Source organism: Lontra canadensis, unplaced genomic scaffold (assembly GCF_010015895.1).
Source record: "Lontra canadensis isolate GAN:19392208 unplaced genomic scaffold, GSC_riverotter_1.0 scaffold27, whole genome shotgun sequence".
In the NCBI taxonomy this organism is placed as follows: domain Eukaryota; kingdom Metazoa; phylum Chordata; class Mammalia; order Carnivora; family Mustelidae; genus Lontra; species Lontra canadensis.
The window spans coordinates 7,458,378-7,484,287 of NW_022631021.1; the positions used below are offsets into that span (position 1 = coordinate 7,458,378).

Genomic DNA, 25,910 nt, shown 5'->3' on the forward strand with positions numbered 1-25,910 from the left:
AAAAAAAAAAAAAAAAAAAAAAAAAAAAAAAAAAAAAGAATGGGAAGTGAATTAGTTGCAATATTATATACTGGGAAGCCTTCACCCATAAGATGATATTTGAGCAGAGATCTGAAGGAAGTTGATCACAGAGAAGATAAGGGTAAAGTCACAATAAAAATGAATGAAGACCAAGTTTCTCTAATTTTTCTTTGGTGTTATTCCATTCTGAGTAAATTCAATCCACATGCTATGCTTACTACACTCCTGCTATCTTAGTGTTTTCCAATGGTTTTCTCTGAACCTACTCTAGAATCAACTGGGGTGCTTATCAAAAATGTAGAGTCCTTGGCCCCACATATTTCGAGATTGGGGCTATCCTTAGGAATGTGCATTTTAATTATTACTGCCTCTAAATAGTTTTTATCCACATAGTTTTTATCCACATCGGATCTGAAGAACACTGCTCAAGACAGACGCACGAGAAATTATATGGTTTCTTTATCCTGTTTTTCTTCAAGCTTTCAAATGCTTAGTGCTCATATGCCATCGCAACTTCCAAGTCTGGAAAGGTCTAACTTTCTTGTACCTTTCATAGTCCTTTTAAAACAATATATCCTCTTGTCTATAGAGGCAAAGCAAACAAGCAGACAACGCATCTAAGGGCATGAAGAAGGGCAGTGACTTCATCATAACTATATCAACATTTCCAATTTTCTGACTCAGATGTTCCAGGTTGACTCTCCCTGTCACATCTTCTAGTGCACTGTACATTGACTTCTTGAATGTAGATGGGAGGAAGATTGTTCAATGGGCATTTCACAGTTTCTCTTTAATTTTCAAAATTTTAGACATAAAGGTATTGCATTAAAAATACCTGGGTTTTGCCAAGCTTATGTTGTCTTTCTTTCTCTACTAAAGCTTAATTCTAGTTATTGTATAACTGTACAAAAAGACTTTGGGAATCTCTTGAGAACATTTCCAAAATGATTGACCTGCCCCACAAAAGACTATTTTATATCTTGCGTATAATTCTAATACTACTTGAGAAAAAACACATTAAAAAAAAAAAGCCTAAAGAATGCATGCTGGAGGAGGTAAGACCTTGTGGATGTAAATTTTTCCATAGTCAAATCTATGAGAGGTCCTGTCCCTAAAAGCTGATTAGTGAGAGTATTTCTTTAAACAAATAAATGGCTTCATAGTTCCTGAAGGTGTAATATACCACCCAGGAGTACGACACAGTTGAAAAAGGTTATGTGAAACTCAACAACAGAAAATGATCTGTTGAATGTTCTCCATATCCTTTTTCAAGGTTATGGTAAGTACAGTTCTGTATTTTCATATTTTTAAATGATATTTAAAAACAACTAAATCTGGTTTTAACACACTTTCTCTTTTTCTTTCCTTCTTTCTTTCCTCCTTCCTTCTTCCCTTCTCCTTCCTTCCTTCCTTCTTTCCTTCCATCCTTTCTTTTTCCCTCTCTCCCTCTCTCTCTTTCTTTCTTTCCCTTCTGAAAGGGTAGCTGACATACACCTGAAGTCTAAAGAACATCACTGAAACTATAATACTGTGTTTTTACTTAATAGGAGAATGGACATAAAAGGATTTTTGGATAGATTTATGAGTGTTCTGTAGAGAGCTTCACATTGAGAACCAGTCAATATGGAAAAGAAGGAGCTGCCTTTCACTAAGGCCGACTGGTATAAAGACCACTGAAGTGAGAAATGCAGAATATTGTTTTATCAGGATGAGTCCCATCCATGTGGCATAGCTCTTCTTGAGGAGTTCACAGCTACTCAATTGGACATAAAGAAAGAGCATATATTCAGTTCAGCTTCTGCTGTTACTCACTGGCCCACATTAACTAGATGACACTATGTTTGTGAATGTGATAACAGCTTGCTTCTCTAATTTCTGAGATAGATCACTAACCTGAATATACATTATTTCCTGATGAATACTGCCTGTTGGACATATGGAAAACAGTAAAAAGTCGAACCACTATCAGGGATTATTTGTATGTGTGTTCTTCAAAGAAAATCATTGCCTCTATGTAGGTATCTTAGGGTGTCTTACTACATGATTACATCATTTCCAACAACATCTGCCCAGGAGTCTGGTGTACCTCCCAACAAACACATGGATTTCCTAGGGGCAGAAACTCTCCAAGTATGAGTTGGAGTGGCCAGTAACTTAAAAAAAAAAAAAAAAAGTTAAATAACTAGATTTCATATAGATGACACAGACAGCTTAAGACTTTTCCTTTTACATCCAAGAGGATGTTACAATGTTTCTTAATAATACTTTTATAGGATTGTAGGAGAGGCAAGGGCAACAGCGGTGTTTTGCACTGTTCAGTCTATCAGCTACCAGCAGAGAAGTTTTACTAAATTGCTTCAAAAGCACAACATATCTACACATGCCAGAGTTGCCCCTGATGTCCAGCACCTGGTTCCACAAGGCCCTTCCCATGTGCCTAGGTGGTGCTGTCTTGTGACATCCTCTGATTTTCCTTAACATCTCACAGCCACTTCACAGCTGCCATCTCATTGTCCTTTAATTGTCCTTTAATCAGGTTCCTAAAGCGCTGGTATGATAATCAGCAGGACAGAATTTAATCTCAGGTTGCTAATTAATTCTTATTGAATAATATATCATCAGTATTGCATTATGTCTGATTCAAAATGGCACTATTAATGCTTACATATATATTATCTTCATAATCTAAAATTAATTTTGCAATGTTCCAATGCAGCTTTATTAGTTTTCTACGGCTGCTGTACAGTTTACCATAAACAGCAGCATTGAATACCATGAATTTATTATCTCACAGTTTCTGTAGGTCAGAAGTCTGGTGAGATCAGCTGGATCTCTTGCTCAAGAGATTGACAAGGCTGAAATCAAAGAAAGAATCGGCAGGATCACAATACTTTCTGGAGGATCTAAGGATAATCCCATATTCAGGCTCATTCAGGTTTCAGCAAAATTCAGTTCCTTGCAGTTGTAGGACTGAGGTCCACATTTCCTTCCTGGTTGGCAGCCATGGGTTATGTTCAACCTTTAAAGGCTGCCTATACCCCTTGCTTGAGGCCCTTTTCTTCTTCATCATCAAAGTTAGCAATGGTAGTTGAGTATTATGTTGTATTTCTGACCACAGCCATAGGGAAAAGTCACCCACTTTTTATGGCTCAGGTGATTAAATTGGATCTACCCAGATAATCCAAGATAATTTCCCCATCTCAATATCCTTACCCTTAATCACATTTGCAAAGTCCCTTTTGACATGTAACACAACAGGTTCTGGAGATTAGGACATGGGCATTTTGCAGGAAGTGGGGAGCATGAGTCTGTGTACCATATAGGGGCTGACTAACTTTATAGTGTAGAATCCAAATCTGGCTACCTATCTTTGTAAATAAAATTTCATTGCAGAGCCACACCCATTTGTTTATAGACTGGCTGTTTTCATGCTCCAACTGCAGAACTGAATAGAAGGGACAGAAGCCGTTATGGCTCACCTATCTAAAAATATTTGCTATGTGTCTCCTAAGAAAAAGTTTGCTAATTGCTGCTCCAAAATAGTGTACTTATTCTAAATCTTTTTGAAAAATATTAACTATATATTATGAATCAAAATAAACTGAATTTGGAATGTAAGTGGGAAGGTTGCTTACTCAAACTGAGGAATTTAGAATATAACAACAACAACCAAAAAAAACCCCAAAACTGTAGCTAGGAAACAACTTCTAACTCAATTTCTGCCAATGGCAGAGGCATCAATCTGCTTGCTTAGTTAGCATTTCGAGACTTTTCCTTAAAAGTTGCCAAGAGCTTGGGGTGCCTGGGTGGCTCAGTGGGTTAAAGCCTCTGCCTTTGGCTCAGGTCATGATCCCAGGGTCCTGGGATCGAGCCCCACATCGGACTCTCTGCTCCGCAGGGAGCCTGCTTCCTCCTCTCTTTCTCTGCCTGCCTCTCTGCCTACTTGTGATCTCTGTCTGTCCAATAAATAAATAAAATCTTTAAAAAACAAAAAAAAGTTACCAAGAGCTTTAAGTAGGGGGAAAAAGAAATCAGAAATCTCTTTCAAACGAACAAAAGCTAGGTAGAAAAGTAATTCAAAAAGTAAAGGGATACAAACACCCCTTTGTAGAAATTATAGATGCACAGACTCAACTTTCTTAAGCTTTGCCAAGTGATTTCTAATTTCCTAGGTTGTTATCAGCCATTGATATTCAGTAAAAGACTCACTGATGAGTGCTGAAATCTCTTCGTTGTCTCTCATGCTTATCTAAGGGTTAACACGCATATTCATTACAGTCTTCCACTGTGTTTTCAGCTATGATTTACAAAGGCTGTGGCTCATGATTAGTTTTAGTGTATACACATAACACAAACTCCTTCATTTGTTAGCTTGATCCTGTTCATATGCAAGCAAATATGGCAAAGAAAACAAAACCTACCAGCCCAAATTCCCATGAGATTTTTTTTCTTTTTGTGTGTGTGTGAATATGACCAATTTGAGAACTACGAATAAATTCTGTGGATTTTTTTTCAATGTTGAAAAACAGCAGTATCATGTTACCTACAGCACAAGTCACTACTCAGAGGAAGAAATAAAAAGAAAGGCAAGACTGCAGACTGCCGGCCAGCATAGTCCAATCCGTCTTTCTACTAGAAATGGAACTACATAAAAATATTCTTACATTTGGCAAAAGAATTTATCTTCAGGCTAACAAAGTTGATAGAGCATGAACTAACTAAAATGCATTTAATTTCTTATTCTTCTAACTCATCTTTAAAGATGGAGATGTTATCCACCTTGGAAAGCCATAGCAGGTTCAGATCTGTCAGATCCAAGACAACTTAATGCTGGGTGTGTGTGTGTGTGTGTGTGTGTGTGTGTTTATGTGTGTGTGTGTGTGTGTGTGCATGCATGTATATATGGTCATTCTACTATATTTATTTAGGACTCAATAATTATTTTCAATAAAATTAGTAACTTTCCTTATGCATTAGATAATCTAACAATATTGATAACCATCAATCTCACAACTGAAGAAATCTTAAGTAACATGAAAAATAAAATTCTTTTCCTGGAAAAACAAATTTGATATTTTTTTAAAAGTAAGTAATTGCTATGCTTAAGCACTACAGACCCCAAATCTAGAGGTCATCACAATAAAGCCGTAAGCCCCCCAAACCCGAACTAAGAATAGCATCTTAGTCATTAATGATTTATGAGCTGGGTAAAACTGCAATTGGCTTTACTAAATACAATTTGGAATTTCAAGATTCCATATTCTACCAACCATTTCTACCAGTTCCTAAGGGCCCTATTATATTTAACATACTTTAAATGCTATTTGTTAAAAAGCTTTTTAAAAGAACACATTTCGTTTAGGAAATGTTAACAGGCTTTTCCCTAGACTCACTATAACTATTAATTCTCATTCTTCATTTTTTTCTATATGGTATATGAAACAGATAAAATTTGCAAGTCATTACTGTTTTCTGAGCTCAGGAAAGTGTGGCACATATTTTTGATGTAAGAAAATAGGTGAAAGTAGACTTGATATTAGAAATATATCTAAAATAGTTCAATTTTAAAGGCAGAAACAGTGATTATATACATAGTTATAATAAAATTTCAGTTTGTTCTAATCAATTTCTATTTTCATGTTTAAGATGTATCTCTTTTCATATTTAATGAAGGACATTATATTTCACTATAGGCTCTTTGATGATCTCTGCCATGGAAATAAGCTAAAATTAATATATATATATAGCATATTTTTATAAGATTGGTAATAAATACTAGGATACTCAACAAATCAGTTAAGAATCCCTTCCCTCATTGAGTAGTAAAGTATTTTACAAACTCTAATTTGGGTGATAAGCATTAGAAATTCAAAACAGGAGACCAAGGACTATATGTATTGTATGGAAGAATTGTGAAAGGTATTTATAAAATAAAGGGGAGAAATGAGGGATCCAGCCACCCAGAGAAGCTCTATTTTGTAGCGGTTAATTGGGCTAGCCTCTGAGGGCAGCTGGGCACTGCAAGCAAGGGGACAGTAGAAGCGTGTGAGAAGACTTGGCAATATTTTCTTCTCCAGCGTAAGCTTTTCTTCTTCCTCTCCTTCTCCCTCAGAACCCCTTTCAACAGATTTGTCTATTTTCTTTTGAATGGATGTCTTTTAGAGGGGAGATTATATTGTTTCAAAAATCTGGTCAACTCATACGCTCAAAATATTGAAAGAGAGAATTTGTTCTAAGTGACCTGTGATAATTATCTCATTCTTATGTTCTGACTTTCCTTGTCCCTCTAACTGTCTAGCTGGTGCTTAATAAAATGTATTGATGATAAACTCCGGTTTTCATAGATAAAAAGTAATTTTCTGTACATGGTTTATCTCCTTTGTAAATTGGCTGGCAGAACATCCCCCCAAAAGAGAAATTTGACTCAAAGCTTAAATCTGTTAATTTCAAATAGTTTTACCGAATTAACATTAGTGAGATGGTTTCATCAACACTATTGTTGAGGTTACTGGGTTACTCTTTCTTCAACTTCTAAAAAAATGCCATTTAATTAATATGTTCTCTAAATTCTCAATAGTGACTTTATTTAGGAAAGTTTTGTTGATGTCCACTTACATAAGTGTTTTTTCCATAAGAAATATGATATTCACTCTGACATCGTATTGCTTTTTCTTTTTAGCAAAGAATTTTGGGAACTAGTAATCTCTTCCTATTTTTCACTGATGCTTATAACTGGTGGACATTATCATAATAAACTATAAAAAACAAACACACAAGTAAATAAATATTTTTAAACAAATTTTGAACATACAAAAAATAAGTTCTTACTCAAAAGCAATGTTAAAGGAATTCCCAGTGTTCAGTGCAGTGATGAGATTAGGTAGAGATGAGATTATTCTTAGTATAAAGGAGGTAGATTTTATAGAAATAAAACACATTCTTGAAATTAAGTAGAACCGGTATGGTCACATTTGGCAAAAGCAGAAAAAGATCCAATAGTTTAAGCATTAGTTGTAATGTTTAAAAGTCATTACTAAGAGGTTTGAGAATTTCATTAAACAATCTAGGAAGCCTGAAGCGTCTTAGAAAAAAGTGGTTTGCAGGGAAGATAATTGTCACTTTTTTATAAAAACCAAAATTGGTTTTCTTTTTGGAAACCAGAAATTATAAAATAGGAGAGAATACCTAGTTTTTGTAAACCAAAGGATTTGAGTATAAATTCTGTTTTGCCATTCATTAAATTTATCAATTTGGGAAGATGACATTCTGTGTTTCTGTTATTTGTATGTAAAGGTCAGCTTCACAGAAATTTTGCAAGGAATTAAAAAAAAACTGTGTAATGCAACACATGAGAGTGGCTCACTTTAATACAGGGAGTATCAAAGTATAATCAGCAAAGCCTTAATAGGAATCACTTTCCTTGTCCTTACTGATCAGTGATTGAAGCATTTTAAGTGAATGTGTAAAGTATAAGAAATTTTAAATTTCTACAGAAGGAATGAGCAAGATTTAAAGGATTCCAGTTGTGGTTGGATGGATTCAAGAAAGGGTTCTTGTCATTCTGGAATGAGAGGTTCAGGTTTGGATTACTGGTGTACCCAGGTAGTTTTAAGAAGTCTTCCCTGATCCTTGACCCAGCACTATCAAATGGCATCCCACCCATTCTCCTACTCTGGGGTATTCAGAAGTTAATTACTAACCTTTGTATTATGTTTATGACTTCTATTGCTGCATGTATCTTACACCTACATATTTACGTGGCAGTCTCCCCCACCACGTGGTGAGACAAGTTTTTATTCATCTTGGTCTCCTCCACTGCTTGACTCAGTGTCCAATAAAGATGTGAACATAGATAAACAATTTAATAATTATTATCCTAGATAAACTGAAGGGAATTTTATTACAGACAAAAGCATAGGGTAATCTGGCACTTTTTAAAACAAAATTCTACATTTTTATAAAACTTGATAAAAATAGTATTTCAAACTACATAGTCACCAGAAATAGAGTTATCAAAAATGCATGCACATCACTTGGTATTTCCTGGCCTTTTGTTTCCATATAATATATATCTTCATGACAAATTACTTCATTTACAACCCTAAATAAAGTCTAGAAAAATGTGCTCTGATCTAAACAAGTGAGTGACTGTTAACCTTTTTTTTTAAAGGTAAATACTATACGCAACTCAATGCCACACGGATGATACTTACATTAGCCAAATGAGCCAGTTCTATCTCCAGGAATGAATCCGTTGTTTTGGGTTCAGGCCTTATGGTGACCACGATGATTTTGGAATTAACGACAGTGTAATTTCTGAAAAAGAGTAATTTTGATTAAAAGGAGAAAGCATGGATGACAAGTATGAATTCCTACTGCTCGGTACATGTTGGGATGCATGTTAAATAAATAAATAAAGGTATCCTAATTTATCTTAAGGAAAACAGAGGAACTGGGCAAACGGATTTAAAGCATCATACTAAAGAACTTCTCATGGAAAGCTATGGTTCATTTCTTCTTATAAACAAACCCTATCTGGAACAAGAGAACTTTGTGGGGAGGGGAAAGCTATTGCTGACTGTACCATTTTAGAGGCAGGGAGGATGAAAAAGCATCAGCACTGACAAGCTTTCAATTCCTTAAATCTGATTCACCTCCAAGAGAGATGGATTGTGAATTCAAACCTTCAGGCAATCTTTAAATGAATATAAGCCATTTATCTCAAGGTGGACTTAACGGTTTTATTCTCTAGGAGACCAAATATTCTTCTTATAAAGTGCTATCTTGGCGTTTTTTAGACTATCTCAAAATTCATTAAGATGAATGGTTGGGATGTGGTTTAGCATGAAAACAAGCAGAGCTGAAATATAAATAAATGCTGTTGCTAAACATTGACCATCATTCATTTCAGCAATAGAGACTTACAGGCCACTTCTTTACCTCAATATGCTCCATGTAAGGAATACATTTGCCTTTTGAAATATCTTACCAATTACAGTTCACTCGCAAAGAAGTTTTAAATATATTTACAAGATACAAAAATTATCCGTAAACATAAACATAAAACGGAGGCAACTCTTTCTTGTACATATTGGTTTTTACTTAACATGTATAAAATGCCACACATCACCTCTTATTTAGAGATTTAAAGTTGAATTATGCTTTTAGCTATATATATTTCTTCCACCCCTTCTTTTTGACTTGAAACAAACAACAGAGCATGTCCTTCCACAGAACAGGTAATGTCCTGGGGAATTTGTAACAGGTATCAGAGATGTAGTAATTTAATTTTTCCCTCTTTTTTTGTTGCTTAAAGTGTTATTTATAGATAATAAAATTGACCAATTTTAAGGGGGCAGTTTAATGCTTTTAGTAATTGTATACTACCATACAAGCACCCCAAATCAAGATAGACAACTGATCCCTTACCCTGAAACACTTTTCTTGAGCTCTTTGCATCTGATCCCCTCCTGTTCCCAAGGTTCCAGGCAACAACAAATATGTTGCCACTATAATCATGCCTTTTCTAGAATTTCATTTAAATAGAATCAAACAGTACAAAGACCTTTGTGTTTGACTTAATTCACTTAGCATAATGTTTCTAAGATGCATCCATTTTGTTTCTCTTTATAGGTGAGTACTATTCCATGATATGGCTATAACACAGTTTGTGACCTACTCATCAATTAAGTAAGTAACCTGTGGGTTACTTCTGATTTTTAACTTTTATAACTAGTACTATTCATATTTGGCTATTATGAATAATTGGTATACACACTTTTTACATAGACATGTGTTTTCATATGTTTTGGTATGGTATGTTAGGTATTTGGATAAATACCTAGGAGTAGAACTGCTTGATCATGTGGTAAAAGCATGTTTAATTTTCTGCATAAATGTCACACTGTTTCCAAAAATGGCCATCCCATCAAAAGCGTATAATTCAAATATTGTAGAACAATGTTGAACCTCACATTCTTTGTGAAAATCTTTTCTCTAATGGGATGGTCTTTGCCTGATATTTCACCAGAAAAAAAAAAAAATGCTGACTCTGCCACCGTGAAGAATTTACTATATTTAGTAATACAGGAACTATAAACATATTTTGTGTTGGATAACATCTTTTAGCCCATCTCTCATGTATTCAGTACTGTCAAGTAACAGGTTCTTAAACAGGAGGCTTCATGGTATCTGGCCTAACAGTAAAAAGTAAAGAACAACTAAGTATAAATTGGACTTTATATTTCTTAGGGGAAGGTAGCTGCAAACAGAGAGGGCTAGTTAACTGTACTTTATTTCCTTTAATACTAACTGAAGGTCAGTTGCATTGAGAATGATATGAGATAAGCTCTAAATGCCAAGTTCCCTTTGCAAGTTTATTGTTCCCTATTTCTCTGAATAAAAGTGTTCAGGGGATCAGGAGAGAATAGATGGAATTAACAAAGCTGTGAGGTGATGCTGGGCAATTAATTATATTAGCAGATATATTAGCAGATTAGCAGGATTCTCAGAGAATGACAAGGTGTATATAACTTGGGGTTGAGAATGTTTGTCTGTTGCCACCAAAAAAATTATGGAGGTTTCCCCCAGGGAACAGCCCTGAGCACACAGACGCAAGTTCCTTTCCCAAATTAGCCTGAATATGTTTGATTTCTGGTTTGGTTACCTCGAAATAAAAATATTTACATGTCACTTTAATTCATTTTGCCTCTTTATTCTGGTTCTATTTATAATCTCATTTCTTGGCTATAAATAAAACCCTTGTTAACTTAGCTCAACTGCTAAATTTAATTTCATAAATGTTAGTTAAATTTGATGGTATACAAACATTTTGTATTGTTTTAAAGTTGCCTAAGTGGTTTATTTACTGGAAAATACAGATGTGAGTATTCCGAACAGGAATTTATAATTCTGTCAAGATATTTATGAAGTTCTGTTTGTGTGTTTGGGCATGTGGGAATTTTGATCCTGGGAAACTGGGGTATAGAAAGCAAAGGGGCTAAGAGGAGCAGCCTTCTGTAGGGTATGTTATTCTGGGTCAGGTTTACCAGCTTTTCATCTTGCCTTGTAGAGATGACCCCTAGAAGACAAAGCCCACCCTATGACTTCTGCTGTGTGTGTGAACTTATTTAGAATTCAACTGCGAAAGGATGCATGCCAATATAATTATGCAGATGGATGTTCTCAGCACATTCACGTGAGTACTCTCCCCCACCTGTCCTACTAATATGTAACAATCTCTAGCACAACATCTATTAATGATATGTATGTCTCCTTCTGCATGATTATAAGTCCAATGAGGGCAAGATTTGTATCTAGCATTTATATATCCTCATTTGCATTATGCTTCACACATTTTAGTGCTAACACATGTTTAAATAGTGTATTAAATAAACACATAATAAAAATATCAAACTTTGGATCAAGTTGGATTAAAATGTAATGCCATTATCATGGCATTAAAATGCTTAATGAAGGAAAAATAAGCAAATTTACACTGTGCAGTGGGTCCCTTTTTAAAAAGTGTACAGCGTGTGAAATTATCTTTAATTTATTCCATCAATTTATTCTAATCTGCATAAGTGAGTAGCTGGCTCCTTATGTGCCATGTCAGGCTTTGTGATCTACTAATGCTTCCTGGCTGGGTACACATTTATATTCACTGCTAGGAAGGCAACTCTTATAGCCAAATGGATTTCATGACTAAAATAATAAAGTTCTTTTCTGTTCTTGAGATTTGTGCTAGTTGGGTTTGGCTAAAACATTTAAAAATGTGTAGAGTTATTCATTCAAAGGAGACCCAAGTTATTCGGTTATCACAATTGCTATTATAATATTATATTATATTATATTATATTATATGTTATATACTTTATAATTAATATATTGTTATAATATATAATATTATTATAACACAATTGTTAGTCACAATTATTATAAAGGTTTAAGGCACTTCATGTATATAAACCATATCCTAAAGAGAGTAAAAAAGTGACTATAAAATGGAATGTAGCTGTTTACAAGAGACTCACTTTAGGTATAAGAACATACACAGGCTGAAAGTGAAAGATGGAAAATGATGGCCATTCAAATGGTAACCAAAGGAAAGCAGAGATGACCATATTTGTAATGGACAAAGTGGACTTTAAATAAAAAACCATAATAAGAGACAAAGAAGATCATTAAATACTATTAAATGGACCAATTCACCAGGGAGATATAACAGTTATAAACATATACACTTCTAACAGCAGAGCACCCAAATATACGAAGCAAATGGTGACAGAATGAAAGGGAAGAATAGACAGTAACACAAATATAGTAGATTTAAATTCAATAGCCCACTTTCAAAATGGATATATCAACCACATAATACAGCAATAAGAAATAGAGGACATGAACAACACTAAGGATCAGCTGGATCTAACAGATATACAAAGAACACCCTACCGAACAACAGCAGCATATACGTTCTTCTCAAGTGCGTATAGAGTATTCTCCAGGATAAATCACAGGTGATGCCACAAAAAGAGTCTTAAGAAATTTAAGAAGATTGAAATCATTCTAAGTATCTGTTCTGACCACAGTGGAATGAAGCTAGAAATCAAAGACAAAAAAGAAAAAACCTGGAAAATTCACAAATATGTGGAAATTAACTAAAATACTCTTGAACGATCAATGAACCAAAGGACAGATCACAAGAGAAACTAGAAATATCTTGAGACAAATGAAAATGAAAACACAACGTATCAAAACTAATGGGATACAGCAAAAGAACTAAGACAGAAATATATAGTGGTAAATTGTTCCATTTAAAAAGAAGAAAGATCTTAAGTCAACAACCTATTTTTATATCTCACAGAACTAGGAAAAAAAAAAACAAACTAAAACCAAAGTTGTTAGAAAGAAGAGAACAATAAAGACTAAAGCAGAAACAAATGAAATAGGGAATACAAAAATAATAGAAAATATCAACCAAAATAAGAATTAGTTGTTTGAAAAAAGAAATCAACAAAATTGGCCAACTCTTAGCATGACTAACTAATAAAAAAGAGAAAACTAAAATAACAAAAACCAGAAATGAAGAGAGGAGACATTACAACTGATGCCACAAAAATAAAAATGATTACAATAGACTGTTATAAACAACTACACGCCAATGAACTAGATAACTTATTTGAAATTCCTGTAAACATAAAAGCTATCAAGACTAAGATTCATGAAGAAATTAAAAAATGGAACAGACCTATAACTGGTAGAGATCGAATCTGTGATCAAAACCTTCCAACAAAGAAAAGCCCAAGAACAGATGGTTTTGCTGGAACAATTCCATCAAACATGTAAAGAAGAATTAACATCAATTCTTCTCAAACTTTTCCAAAACATTGAAGAGGAGCACATACTTCCAAACTCACTTTATGAGACTGTCCTACCAAAATCAGAAAAAGATACAAGACGTGAAAACTACAAACTACAGAGCAATATTCCTGATGAAGAGAGATGCAAAAAACAAACAAACAAAAAAACTTAACAAAATATTAGCAAATCAAATTCACCAATGCATGAAAAATATCATACAACATGATCAAGTGGGAAATATTTCTGAGAATGCAAGGATGGCTCAACATATGAAAATCAAATAAACATACCACATTAACTGAACACAGGACAAAAACATGATCATTTCAGAAACAACATTTGAAAAAAATTCATTTTTTCAGGATAAAAACTCTTAACAAATTAGGCATAGAGGGAATGTATCTCAACATAGTTAGGACCATATATGAAAAACCCACAGCTTCCATTATACTCAATAGTGAAAAACTGAAAGTGTTCACTATTAGATCAGGAATGAGGAAAGGATGCCATCTATTGACACTTTTATTCAACACAGTATTGCATTCTTAACCAAAGCAATCAGGCAAGAAAGAGAAATAGAAGGCAACCAAATGGCAAAGGAGAAGCAAAATTATCTGTGTTCAAGGTGAAATGATCTTATATGTAGAAAACCTTAAATATTCCACAAAAAACCCTGTCAGAACTAATAAACAAATTTAGCAAAGTTACAAGATACAACATTTACACCTAAAAATCAGTTGCATTTCTATACACTAATAAATAATCCAAAAAGTAAATTAAGGGAAAAAAATCTATTTATAACAGAATCAAAAAGAATAAAATACTTAGGAATGAACATAAGGAAGTGAAAGAATTTTAAGCTAAAATCAAACAAACAACCTTGGTGACAGAAAATCAAAGAAGACACGAATCAATGGAATGATGTCTCATGTTCAAGAATTTGAAGACTTAATATTGTTAAAATGTTTGAACTATCCAAAGCAATCTAAAGATCACTGCAATTCCTATCAAAAATCACAATGACACATTTTTTACACAAATAGAAAAAAAATACAGAAATTAATATGGATTATCAAAACACTATGAATAGTCAAAACAATCTTTGCAAAGTATGACAAAGCTTGAGGCCTCATGTTTCCTTATTTCAAATACAAAGCTACAATAAGCCAAAACAGTATGGTACTGGAATAAAGACAAGTGATAGATAAACCAACTGAACAGAACAGAAAGCCCAGAAATAAACCCTCTCTTATGGGCTCAAATTATCTTTGACAATGGTGCCAAGGCTACACGCAATGGGGAAAAGATAATCTGTTCAACAATTGATGCTGGAAAACTGGACATCCACATGCAAAGAATGGAATTGGACCCTTACATCATGTTATATAAGAAAATTAACTCAAATAGATTAAAGATCCAAACATAAGACTTGAAACTATAAAACTCTTAGAAGAAAACATAGGGGAAAAGCTTTATGACATTGAATCTGGTAATGATTGCTTTGCTATGATACCAAAAGTATAGGCAACAAAAGCTAAACTAAACAAAGGGTACTGCATCAAACTTAAAAACTTCTGTGCAGTAAACAATCAACAGAGTGAAAAGGCAATCTACGGGATAGGACAGAATATTTATAAGCCATATATCTGTCAACAGGTTAATAGTGAGAATATATAAAGAAATCCCAAAACTTAACAACAAAAGCAAACAATAGGATTTTAAAAATGGGCAAAAGACTTAGACATCTCTCTAAATATGACATAGAGATGGCCAACGCATATATGAAAAGGTGCTCAACATCACTAATCATCAGGGAAATGCAACTCAAAACTACAACAGGATACTTCATACCTGTTAGGATGGCTACTATCCAAACAAACATGCCAAAACAATTAAAAAAAAAAAAAACCAGAAAACAATAAGTGTTGACATTGTTGTGGAGAAATTGGAAGTCTCGGGCACTGTTAGTGGGAATGTAAAATGCTATGGAAAACAGTATGAAGATTCTTCAAAAAATCAAAAATAGAATTAGCATATGATGCAGAAATCTACTTCTGGATGTATATCCAAAAGAACTGAAAACAGAATTTCAAAAAGACATTTGCACACCCTTGTTTATTACAGCACTATTCATGATAGCCAAGAAGTGGAAGCAGCCTAAATATCTATAGATAGATCATAAAGAAAATATGGTATATACAGATCGTGGAACACTATCCAGCCAAAAAAGAAGAAAATTCTGTCCTATGCTCTAACAAAGATGAACACTGAAAACATTATGTTAAATGAAACCAGTCTCTCTCTCTCTCACAAACACACACACACACACACACACACACACCCACAAGTAATGCATGATTCCACTCATATGAGGTACCTAAAGTAGTCAAAGTTTTAGAAACGGAAAATCTCCAGAGGCTAGGAGAAGGTGAAAAAAAGGGTATTGTTGTTCAAGAGTATACAGTTTCAATTTTGCAAGATGAAAAAGTTCTAGAAATTTGCTGCACAATAAGGCACACTACTCTTCTGTGCATCTTAAGATGGGTAAATTTCATGATATGTGTTTTTTACCACATTAAAGGAAATGCACTGCAGTGTTACAAATAAACATCAGTGGAGAGGACTGTGGAACTTATTGTGCAAATAAAGTATAATCAGATAAGGTACAGTAAAGATGTGTTAATGGTTTAATAAAAATTATTAAAATTACTATAGCCTTTTTCCATTTTTAGAATTATAGTTGATGTAGCTTCTAAATTGAGAGTTTTCATAACTGTTTAAAACCAGCTCCCCAATTTAAATAAAACCAAAACAAAATAGATGACTTCATATATCCTAGGAACTGGGACTTCATCAAAATATTAAGTTAAATATATTTGTTTTTAAAACTAAAATCAGCTGATGGCTGCTAAAAAGTAGGATTGGGCTAATTTAGAGCTTTAAAATGAATTAGAATTTTAGGTAGGTTTACTAAGGGATGTAACACCTAGAACTACAAAGAAGCTAAGTGATCAGAGATTTAAATTCACTTTCCAAAGGTATGGCCAAATTAAACTCAGATTTTTATAAGTAATATACTGAATGTATAATAATATTTCATAATATTAGTTATGCAAATTTGTTATGTCCATAGATAATTATAATTTCTAGTGTCCTCATAATAGGATATTATAAAAAGATACAGGATATCACAAAACTACAAAATGTCACTGGAAACTCGGAATGAAGAGGCAAGATCCAAGGGTTAGGTCCTGAAACTGAAGAACAGGTGCTCATTAGAGGACTCAACAATTTCAGGTTGATTGCCTTCAGAATGTATAGGTTTAAAAGTAATTACGTTTTATTTTTTGATTATTTCTAATATAATTTAGTTCAATTGCTTTTCCCATTTGCTGTAATTCCTATAACATATGAACTCAAATGAGTTCCATTTGCTAAATATGAAAAAAATTTCGTGTCATTTATCTTTATTAGGTTGGTGCCACCTGACAGCAAATTTATGGGGCTTTTGCATTATTGAAATTTTTTTTCCTTTTCAAAAGATAATTTTCAAACCACTACTTGCTTATGAGAAAGTAGTTCCTTGTTGGTTCATTTGTATTTTTCCTTGCATTTTAATACTATAGTGGAATTTGCATATAATTTTCATTAGATCCTTTACAATGTCATGAATGTTAATAGCTACATTAAAATGCTCTTTTTTTTTTTCTCTTTTTTTTTAAACATGACTATATCTTCCACATGTCCTACAGGAAAACTACACAGTACTCCTATACTCAAAAGCATTGTGATTTCCTATACAGCTGGAATCTGACTATTAAATGAATCAGAAAATTGTCTGTTTACAACTGTTTCTTAAATGCTAGCTTGAGTTTATGATTGGATACACTTTTATCCCCCTTAGAGATAATTTCTGTACCATAAATTCCTAGAAGTGGCTGCATCAATGACAATGCATTTTTAAAGCCTCTTGATATCGCCAAACTGTCCTTCTAAAAGGTTATTACAGTTAAAAATCCTTCCCAGTCGTTTGGGAGCTTCTCAGCCGGTGAGAGGTTGCTAGTTTCTTGACTTGATTTGGGAATGTGTGTGGGAGGCTTTGCCTCTCCCAAAAGATCCTCTGGCCTCTGCTGGCCAGCCTTCATCCCAAAAATGGTCATGAGGGGCTGGGAAGAGTGATAACCTCCTGCCCTGATGTCAGCAGCTTGGGTTGGGACCACCAAGTTGACCCCCAACTATCCTTGAGTTTGCTCATACCTGGTCACCTTCTCCTTGACCTTAGGAGATTTTAGGCTTAAGAGCAATATGTATTCACACTAACACTGAAGTGCATTGTTTGTACTGCTCAAAGGAATCGATACTAGCACGATAGAGGAAGCAAGACAGCAGAACTCTCTCTCCTAGGTTTGGCAGAGAAGACTTGAGTTGGATTAGAACTCAGTCATCTACTGGATACATAATTTTGGGTAGGTCACTGAACTAAGAAGGTGGTCAGTCTCTCATGTGAAAAATTAGAATTCTAGATGGTACTAACCTTTAAAGGACCTTGTAGCACTAATATCCTGGTTCTATGCTTTTTGACTATTGAAAATTATTCCAAGAGGGATAAAAGTGGAAGGCTGAGAACAGTACTTATTTAGTTTGGACTTAAGTAGAGCACTTCAGTTGAAGTGACAATCTGAATATACCTAATTGTAAAAGGGAAGACAATCAAACACCAAAATAAAAATTGTAGCTCAAACAATACTTGAATGCATACTAGGGCAAGAGAAGAAAAGAAATCTCTAAATGAAAGAGTCAACATGCAAAGTTATTTCTGCCTATGTATGAAGGGAAATTTCTAAATTATATCTATTCAAACATTACATTAAGTTCTCCTTCTTAGTCCCCATGAGAGAAATTATGCAAAGTATTGTTTTGAAAATGATTATATCAAAATATAAAATTTCTAGAAACTTAATAGCAAGCCTAACGTTATTCAGTGTATGGGAAACTTGGCTCCAATAGTTTCAACAGACAATTAGTAAAATGATCACTCAGGAAAATGTGTCATGAAAATTTGGTAAATAACTAAACATAAAGAGCAAATCTGTGTATTTTTGCATGTTGAATTGGAAGATAGTCCTTTTTCTACTGGGTTCAATTCACATAGTCTAATTAATAAGTAAAACAATAAGATATATGTATTTTATTCCTCCGTACTTATATGGCATGTACACTAAATTTCTATGTACCTTATTATTTTATAAAATTGGCTTAAGTAGACTATTCTATCAGATAAGACAATTAATTATTCCAGTACATTTCTTGAACCCTTATTACTTACTAAACACTGTTCTGGAGTTTCAACAGTAGGGAAGATTTAAAAGAATTCAGACAGTAAGTTAGTTAGGTTGCTGTTTAGTAAATATTTGTTCAGTGACTAAAACAAAGACATCACCCTTGTCCTTTAAAAGACTTATGCTTATTTAACAGATCTATCATTGGTACAGTTACTAACTCAACTTTATGGAGTAGTTTTTTGAAAAGAAGAAGAAGGAAAAAAACAAGCCTGAGAATGCTTAGTTACATTATTTTACTGTTTAAAATAAAAGGAAGTGAGAAGTAAATGCTTATTTTTCTTCTTTGAAATAGTACTTAAACATTTTATTCTGAGTGTTCCATTGTTATTATTTCTGGTCTAAATGTGAATATTGTTTCCCTATAGTCATTTACATAATTACTTTATACATAGAATGTATGAGTGGGTACACATATTCATAGACTTTATATGAAGATTGTTAAGGGCTTTAAGCAAAATAATATGTCATAACTGCACAATTCTACTTTACTACAATAAAGACAAGCAGTTTTTGAAGTTGGAAAGAACCTTTGAGTTCAACTGTACAATATACATATAAAAAAGTCAATGACTTGCCCCCAAATTTGAATCTGGTTGTGTCACAGGTGGTACTAGGGGAGCCACTGCTCTGGACTATTCCCTGCTTTATCCATTAAATCATTCCCAATACACCTATTAGTCTACCCTAAATAAATTTTCAGCACCCTTGACTTAACAAATTTATGAAACATGGAATAACCTGGCTAGGTGCGAGTGAATTCTAGGATATTATGCAAAACAAGATTAATCATAATGCAACTTTGTTAGGCATGTGGGAGAAAAACTAATTCAAAATCTGAAGTATTTTATGTTGAATATTTTGTTTGCATTCACTATATCCCTCAACAGCAAATAGGGTGAATATTGCACATTTTATTTATTTATTTATTTATTTAGTGCTTATATTTTAAGGCTGACCTGAAGGCAGACAATTTCTGAGTGACTGGATAAGTTTATAAATTTTTTGTTATGTGAACTTAGAATTAAAATCCAAATCCTCTGATTTTAAGTTAGTGTCTAATCTAGAGTTCTTGAAAGATTAGCTTCTTACAAATGAACCCCCTATGAAAATATGGGTCTAACTTTGAGTATCTGTGTATATTGGACTTCAGCACATTTCTTTTCAAAGGAACAGCATACACAAAGTTAGAGGACGTGTAAGTATAAATCTATTTTATCTGTAATTGTGCACACCAATGTGTTTTAACAAAACCAGTGGAAAAGTTCAGAGTAAACTCATTAGTTTTGAAAATCTGTTATTGGTAGAACAAAAGCAAACACAGACCAATTCAAATTCAGAAAGCCCAGATTCCGTCCAGAGAAGAAGGGAATTAAAGAAAATTCAACTTTCCAGAGATATCTCTTTGGTTGAAGGAGATCCTGCGTTGCTGCTAGAGATTTACTGACTGTATTAATAATTTGCTGCACATGGAGAGATTTTCTCCAAAGAATCATGACTAGTCACTGCCGCTGCAGAAAACTTGGTTGCTTCATTGCAAGGCTTTTTTTCTGCTGGACTGAACTCTAATTGTGTTTATTCATGAGACTATTTGTTATGCTCCTGGTATAACTGTACACATCATTCACAGTCTTTCCTCCCTAAAAACTTGAAGCTTTATTCATAAGGGCGTGAGTAAGAGCTCACTGCAAATGTGGCTATGTTTAACTAAAACAAAAAGCAAAAAAAACTGGGTCTCTGTCATCCAGGAGTTGGGGTGGAGGAAACAGGTCTTCATGAGTGATAGCATCGCTATCCAAGTAGGTGTGAATGATGTTTTCTGTGAGATCAGGTAAAGTTAGTTAAGACAATAGAGCAAATACATTAATGTTTATAGAATTACTATGTGTACTTGTTTCTTTTTATGTCTGGGAGGAAAGAAATCAATGGATTTCCTCCAAAAATAGTCCTCTAATTTAACAACAGCATTTTTCTTAATGTAGCTATTATGGAATATTTATTTAGAGGCAAATTGAGATCTTGTGCAAATGAAGAACAAAGCATGCATTCCCAGTCACCATGGCACTCCTTTAATTTCATGTAATGTTGATGAACAGTACCATTAAGTGCAAATAAAGCGAGAAGACAGATTAATTTTACAACAACCCATTCTACTACAGAGACTTGAGTTTTTTCTTTTCCTTAATTTTTTTTTTCCTTAGTCTTAAGGCAAGTCATGATTAATTACAAAAGAATTGCAGGGGTATAATCAGAGACCAAAATTGTCTTTTCTAGTTTTGAATTGCATAACATGCTAATAAGCTGTTCATTAAATGAGTATTTTCTATTTAATTTAAGAAAAAGCCCTTTGTATTAACAAAGCTTATTTGACTATTTTCATAGAATGAGCTAGAGTCACATTTTTGGAATAATTTGCAAAGATTATAACAGCTTATTACTTCGTAGCTTACCTCAAAGTGGGCAAAATTAGATCTAAGTTTTTGTACAGGACTGCTCCAAGAACAAATACTGATGATTCATCTGATTCTAGAAAAAATGAAATTAAAAATATTAGTGAAACTACAGGAAAAATACTGTCTTCTAAAACTTTAATCTGCTCATTATGAGGGGATTCCAGTACTTGCTGATGCAAAGCTGAGTAGAAGAAATGCCTTCCTAACCATTCATGGGGCAGATTAGCTCACACACCGTACATATTAACTCACTAATTATTAGCTCACTAATATGGGTCATGTGAAGTAACCTTCCTTCACCAGGCTGAGACAGGAGGCTACTGTCGTTGCAGCTGAGGAGTTTCAATTCCCAATGATATGGGGAAAGAGAGACTATTTTCTTTTGGAGCTCTAAGCAGGAAGGTCAAAATCTCCAAGGTAAAAAGCAAGACTACGATGCAGCTGTCAAAAGTAGCCATTAATTTTAGAGGCTGCTGAAGATGTTCTCAAAACTGAATTTTTTCTCAAGTTTGTTTTTATATGCCAAAATAATATCTACAAACCAAAGCAAAAATGAGGAAGAAGTAAAAAACGCTGTGGAAAATGCAACACATTTCCATACCTAAAATTAAAATATTATGCCACATACTTTACACTGAGATAAAACTGTCAATCCTGAAACTTAACCATGTGAAGCTCAGGTCTAGAATTTGCACTTGTATTTTTTTCCCATTTTAATAGATAATTTCCTCCAATAAATTCAGATTTAAAAATCAAGTGTCCGTTTTCTATATTTATAAAATTAGTTCACAATCATGATCGTAGACTGTTACCAAGTCGCTTGATGCAAGCAGATTTATATCTAGTGTACTATTAAACCAAGTTATTAGAAATATTTTGTTCAAAGCTCAAATTACTTCACATACTTACCTTTTGATGACACAGGAGTAAAAATGCTTTTTGGAATGACTACTCTATCTTCTGAGTTTCTTGCCCAGTCAACCATTCCTTTTCGTCCTTTCATTGGGAAGTTGATGTCTGTTAGAACAGAGGCTGCAGGAAGCTTCTGAATGCTAGCCACTAGTAGGAAAGAAGTAATAATGTTAACTAAGATCTTTCAGTGTAATCAAAATTGACCAAATTAAACCTTGCAGTATATTCAAAATAAAATTTTGAGCCAAAATTATATTTATCAGAACCACAAAACAGACTTATTTCCTATTATGGGACAACATTCATGAGGGTTGCCAATTTTTTTACCTACAATCTAGGTTTCTGTTGCTTTCCAAGAAGAATCAGGAACTGACGGTCAATGGAGTATATTCTGAGGGGACCAGCATGTAGTGCCACTGGTTGTTCATGGCTGACTCCCATTCCAATCGTCAGAAGTCCATACTGTACTTTTTGCTAAATATTTTGATTAACACACTTGGTCCAAAGGCAGAAATTTGCATTTAAATCTGAGCTTTGTCTTCCGAACACATTTTCTGCATTTACATCGGAATGTTATCTTTGGAACAAATTTTTCATGGATTAAATGGGGTACCGTGAAGGCATGGAAAGCAAAGCTGGATTGATTGCTCTTGGAAACAGAACTGCCATAATCCAAATAATGAGAGCACTAGTAATGCCATAACCACAGAGCCCATATTATATGCAGAAAGATTTATCAAATAGATCAATAACACAAAACTTTGAATACATCCACCACAATTGAAAGTAATAAATGTATACTTTGACTGGAGAATTGTATTTTTACTTGCAACAAGTATTTTAAATATATATTGAAAAAAATTGTGAATGATGTTTGGTAATGCCTGAATGTATTTTTTGTTACATGTAACAATTACACACACACACAGTATGTCATAAAACTATAATGATAAATACTTAAGTGCTTATTGATCATATACATTTCAAATTAAGAAGTGTAATTTGTGTAACTTTTACATAGGTCCATACTTGTTCTACATTAAATCTTCAGGTGTCCCACGGAGGATTTAAACAGAAAGATAATGAAGAAAACTATAAAAACTACTATAAAAGTAAGCTAAAGTAAGAAACCATTCAGCTCCTTATAAATGAATTTCACTCTGAAGAAACTTGTAATTTAAATCCAGAGAACGAAAATTAAGAATTTAACAATATTAGTTGTATAAATATATTGCATCACTGGCTTAGTTCCAAATTGAAATGGTTATGTATTATTGTACTTTACTAAAGCTCTTTCAGACTATTATAGACATCCATTATCAGCATAAGATGGAATTTCATATGGCCTGTAATTTGACATAATAAGCTTTAAAAAGGATTTTGTTTCTAAATGTTGAAGGAAAGAGGGTGCTGAGTAACACATACATTCATTATGGATGTTAAATGCTGTTTTTGGATAATAGCTGTAATTATTTTAGTTTCTTTAATTTTCCAAACAATATAGTCTTTGTTGTACATAAATAACCCAGTTCACATGTGTCCTTGAAAGGTCCCAATCCTCCACTGCAGAAAGACGGACAGGTCAGCAAATTGGCAGCACAGTCTTTCTTAAGGGTCCTATAAGCTTTATTCAAGCTGCAAAACTAAGTTCATCTGCTTCCAAATCCCTTGATCCTAACTTTGGCTTTTTTGGATGAAATTTATTTCACCCCTTTGCTCCAAAAACTGATGAAAAGAAATGAAGATTTTTCTGACTGCCACACAACTGGTTTCTGTTGTAAAGGAAAATAAACAAGAGATAAATTGTTGGACCCCGAAGTCTAATAATTCATCTGTTTCTATATACCTTGGATAGAAAGCAAAAAATCAAATGCACAAAAAGAAGAAATAACAAGTGAAGGAAGCACATTCTGTACCAACTCTGTCACCTTATCCTGGATAAATTCTAGTCTAATATTATACCCTTAAATATACAATAATGATATAATTATACATGCTTGTATCTCCCACGATGAAATGCATTCATTCTTCAATTAAAGGCACATTAGCTATTAAGTTATAACTATATAGATTAGATTATAATTTTGAACATAGTCTAGATGAAAGAAATATAAAAATCAATTAGGATCACTGTTTATTTTGTGCAAAAAGTCCTTTGAATTGCAGACTTGAGCATAAGGAGGACATAAAAACAAACACCTATTCATTGACTTTAGTAGAAATGTAGTTCTTTTTTTTTTTTTAAAGATTTTATTTGTTTAATTGACAGACAGAGATCACAAGTAGGCAGAGAAGCAGGCAGAGAGAGAAAAGAGGAAACAGGCTCCCTGCTGAGCAGAGAGCCTGATGCAGGGCTGGATCCCAGGACCCCGGGATCATGACCTGAGCCCAAGGCAGAAGCTTTAATCCACTGAGCCACCCAGGCACCCCTAGAAATGTAGTTCTTAAAGTAAGATGATATTTTCAATAAATGCATTATCAAAAGGGATATGGCTTCATAGACTGATGAGACTCCAATGCTAGCCTTCAAATTGAATATATGTGGTTTTAAAATGTGAAGTATTTAAAATTGTACATCTTAACCTTAAAGCTATCTAGTAAGATAGCTTAGATGACACTGTGGTTCTTCGTGACCCTGAGATGATTAACAAGAAAACCTATATCCATTTAGCAAAAATAATTTAAAGATGACTTTTATTTTCTCCTTTCAGTCCCTGTACCAGACACTTGGACCAATTCAAACCTCAATCCCTTCCCTCCTTCACCAGGTTTAACAATCCAAAACTCTTAAGTAAAACGTAGACGCAGTTTTTAGGGAACTGGGAAGCTTGGATGTTAAGTGAATACCAAAGAGGTAAGATTAAAAATGAATGCTTTAAAGTATGCCAAGTTTATACAAATATGTGTCCAGTGCTGACAAAGGAACATCAATGCAAAGCATAAGTGCACAATCTCCATCCTCTGCTTCTGCAGTAATTGCTGCATTAAAACCAGTCATTGTGGGTGGTTAGATAATAGAGTATCTTTCCTCAAAAACTGAGAAAATGCCTTTCTTACGGAAGATTAAAGTGCTCAGAAGAAACCTTAGAGAACACAATGTCCCTGAACAAATAGGCACGTCTTGAATGCTCCAAGAATTATCCTAAATTCACTGTATCATGTTTTCATTACAACAACACTAGATTTGATTTCTTATGCAATAAAAATAGGTGAGTCATCACTGATAAACCTTGGAGCAAAACCAGCTGCACTTTCATTTTGCAATTTTAAAACTTTCATTTTGAATTTGGATATGCAGCATAAAATTCCTTCTCATCAGAAAGGATAAGGAATTCCTGGAGTTGGATCTAAAGGCATATGGGCTGGGTTTTGTTTCTTTTTGTTTTGTTTTCAGTTCACCAAAGCAGCCAATGTGGAGCTTCTACCCTTGTTTCTGGGGAAAATCATTGAGGTTTTAGTGCTTAACCCTAATTGAGGTCCTGGAGAATGGCAGCTCTGTCATGTAAAGTCATGTCGGGTAATGTGTGAATGGTCCACATACAAAAGTTGGAGTTAGTTCATTTGATGCATCAGTTGCTTCATGGACAAGAATGGAATGCACGTAGAAGGAAAAGACGAGAGAGCCAAGGTGCGTGCATAAATGCTGGAGGAATCAGCACAATGGGCAGATGAAAGCCAACAGAGGAAAATCACAGCTTCCAGAATGGCTCAAGTGTGGACTCTGGATCTGGGCCTGGGATTTAAATCTTGGTATTTTAGGGTAACTATAATGGCCTGTGGGGTGTTGTTGTTGTTGTTGTTTTTTGGGCCAGTCCCAGTTTACCTC

General features: G+C 34.0%; 1 protein-coding gene across 4 annotated transcripts in view; it reads right to left on the reverse strand.

Moving 5' to 3' along the window:
- The window catches only part of ADGRB3 (adhesion G protein-coupled receptor B3), a 721,557-nt gene that overhangs the window by 298,979 nt on the left and 396,668 nt on the right, over positions 1-25,910 (reverse strand). For all 4 annotated transcript variants that reach the window (XM_032864447.1, XM_032864448.1, XM_032864444.1 and 1 more), the window contains 3 exons: positions 22,082-22,231; positions 21,170-21,245; positions 8,235-8,337 (listed from right to left, as the gene is read on the reverse strand). In XM_032864447.1, the coding sequence (XP_032720338.1) occupies positions 8,235-8,337; positions 21,170-21,245; positions 22,082-22,231 (329 nt within the window). The remainder of the gene's footprint in view (positions 1-8,234; positions 8,338-21,169; positions 21,246-22,081; positions 22,232-25,910) is intronic.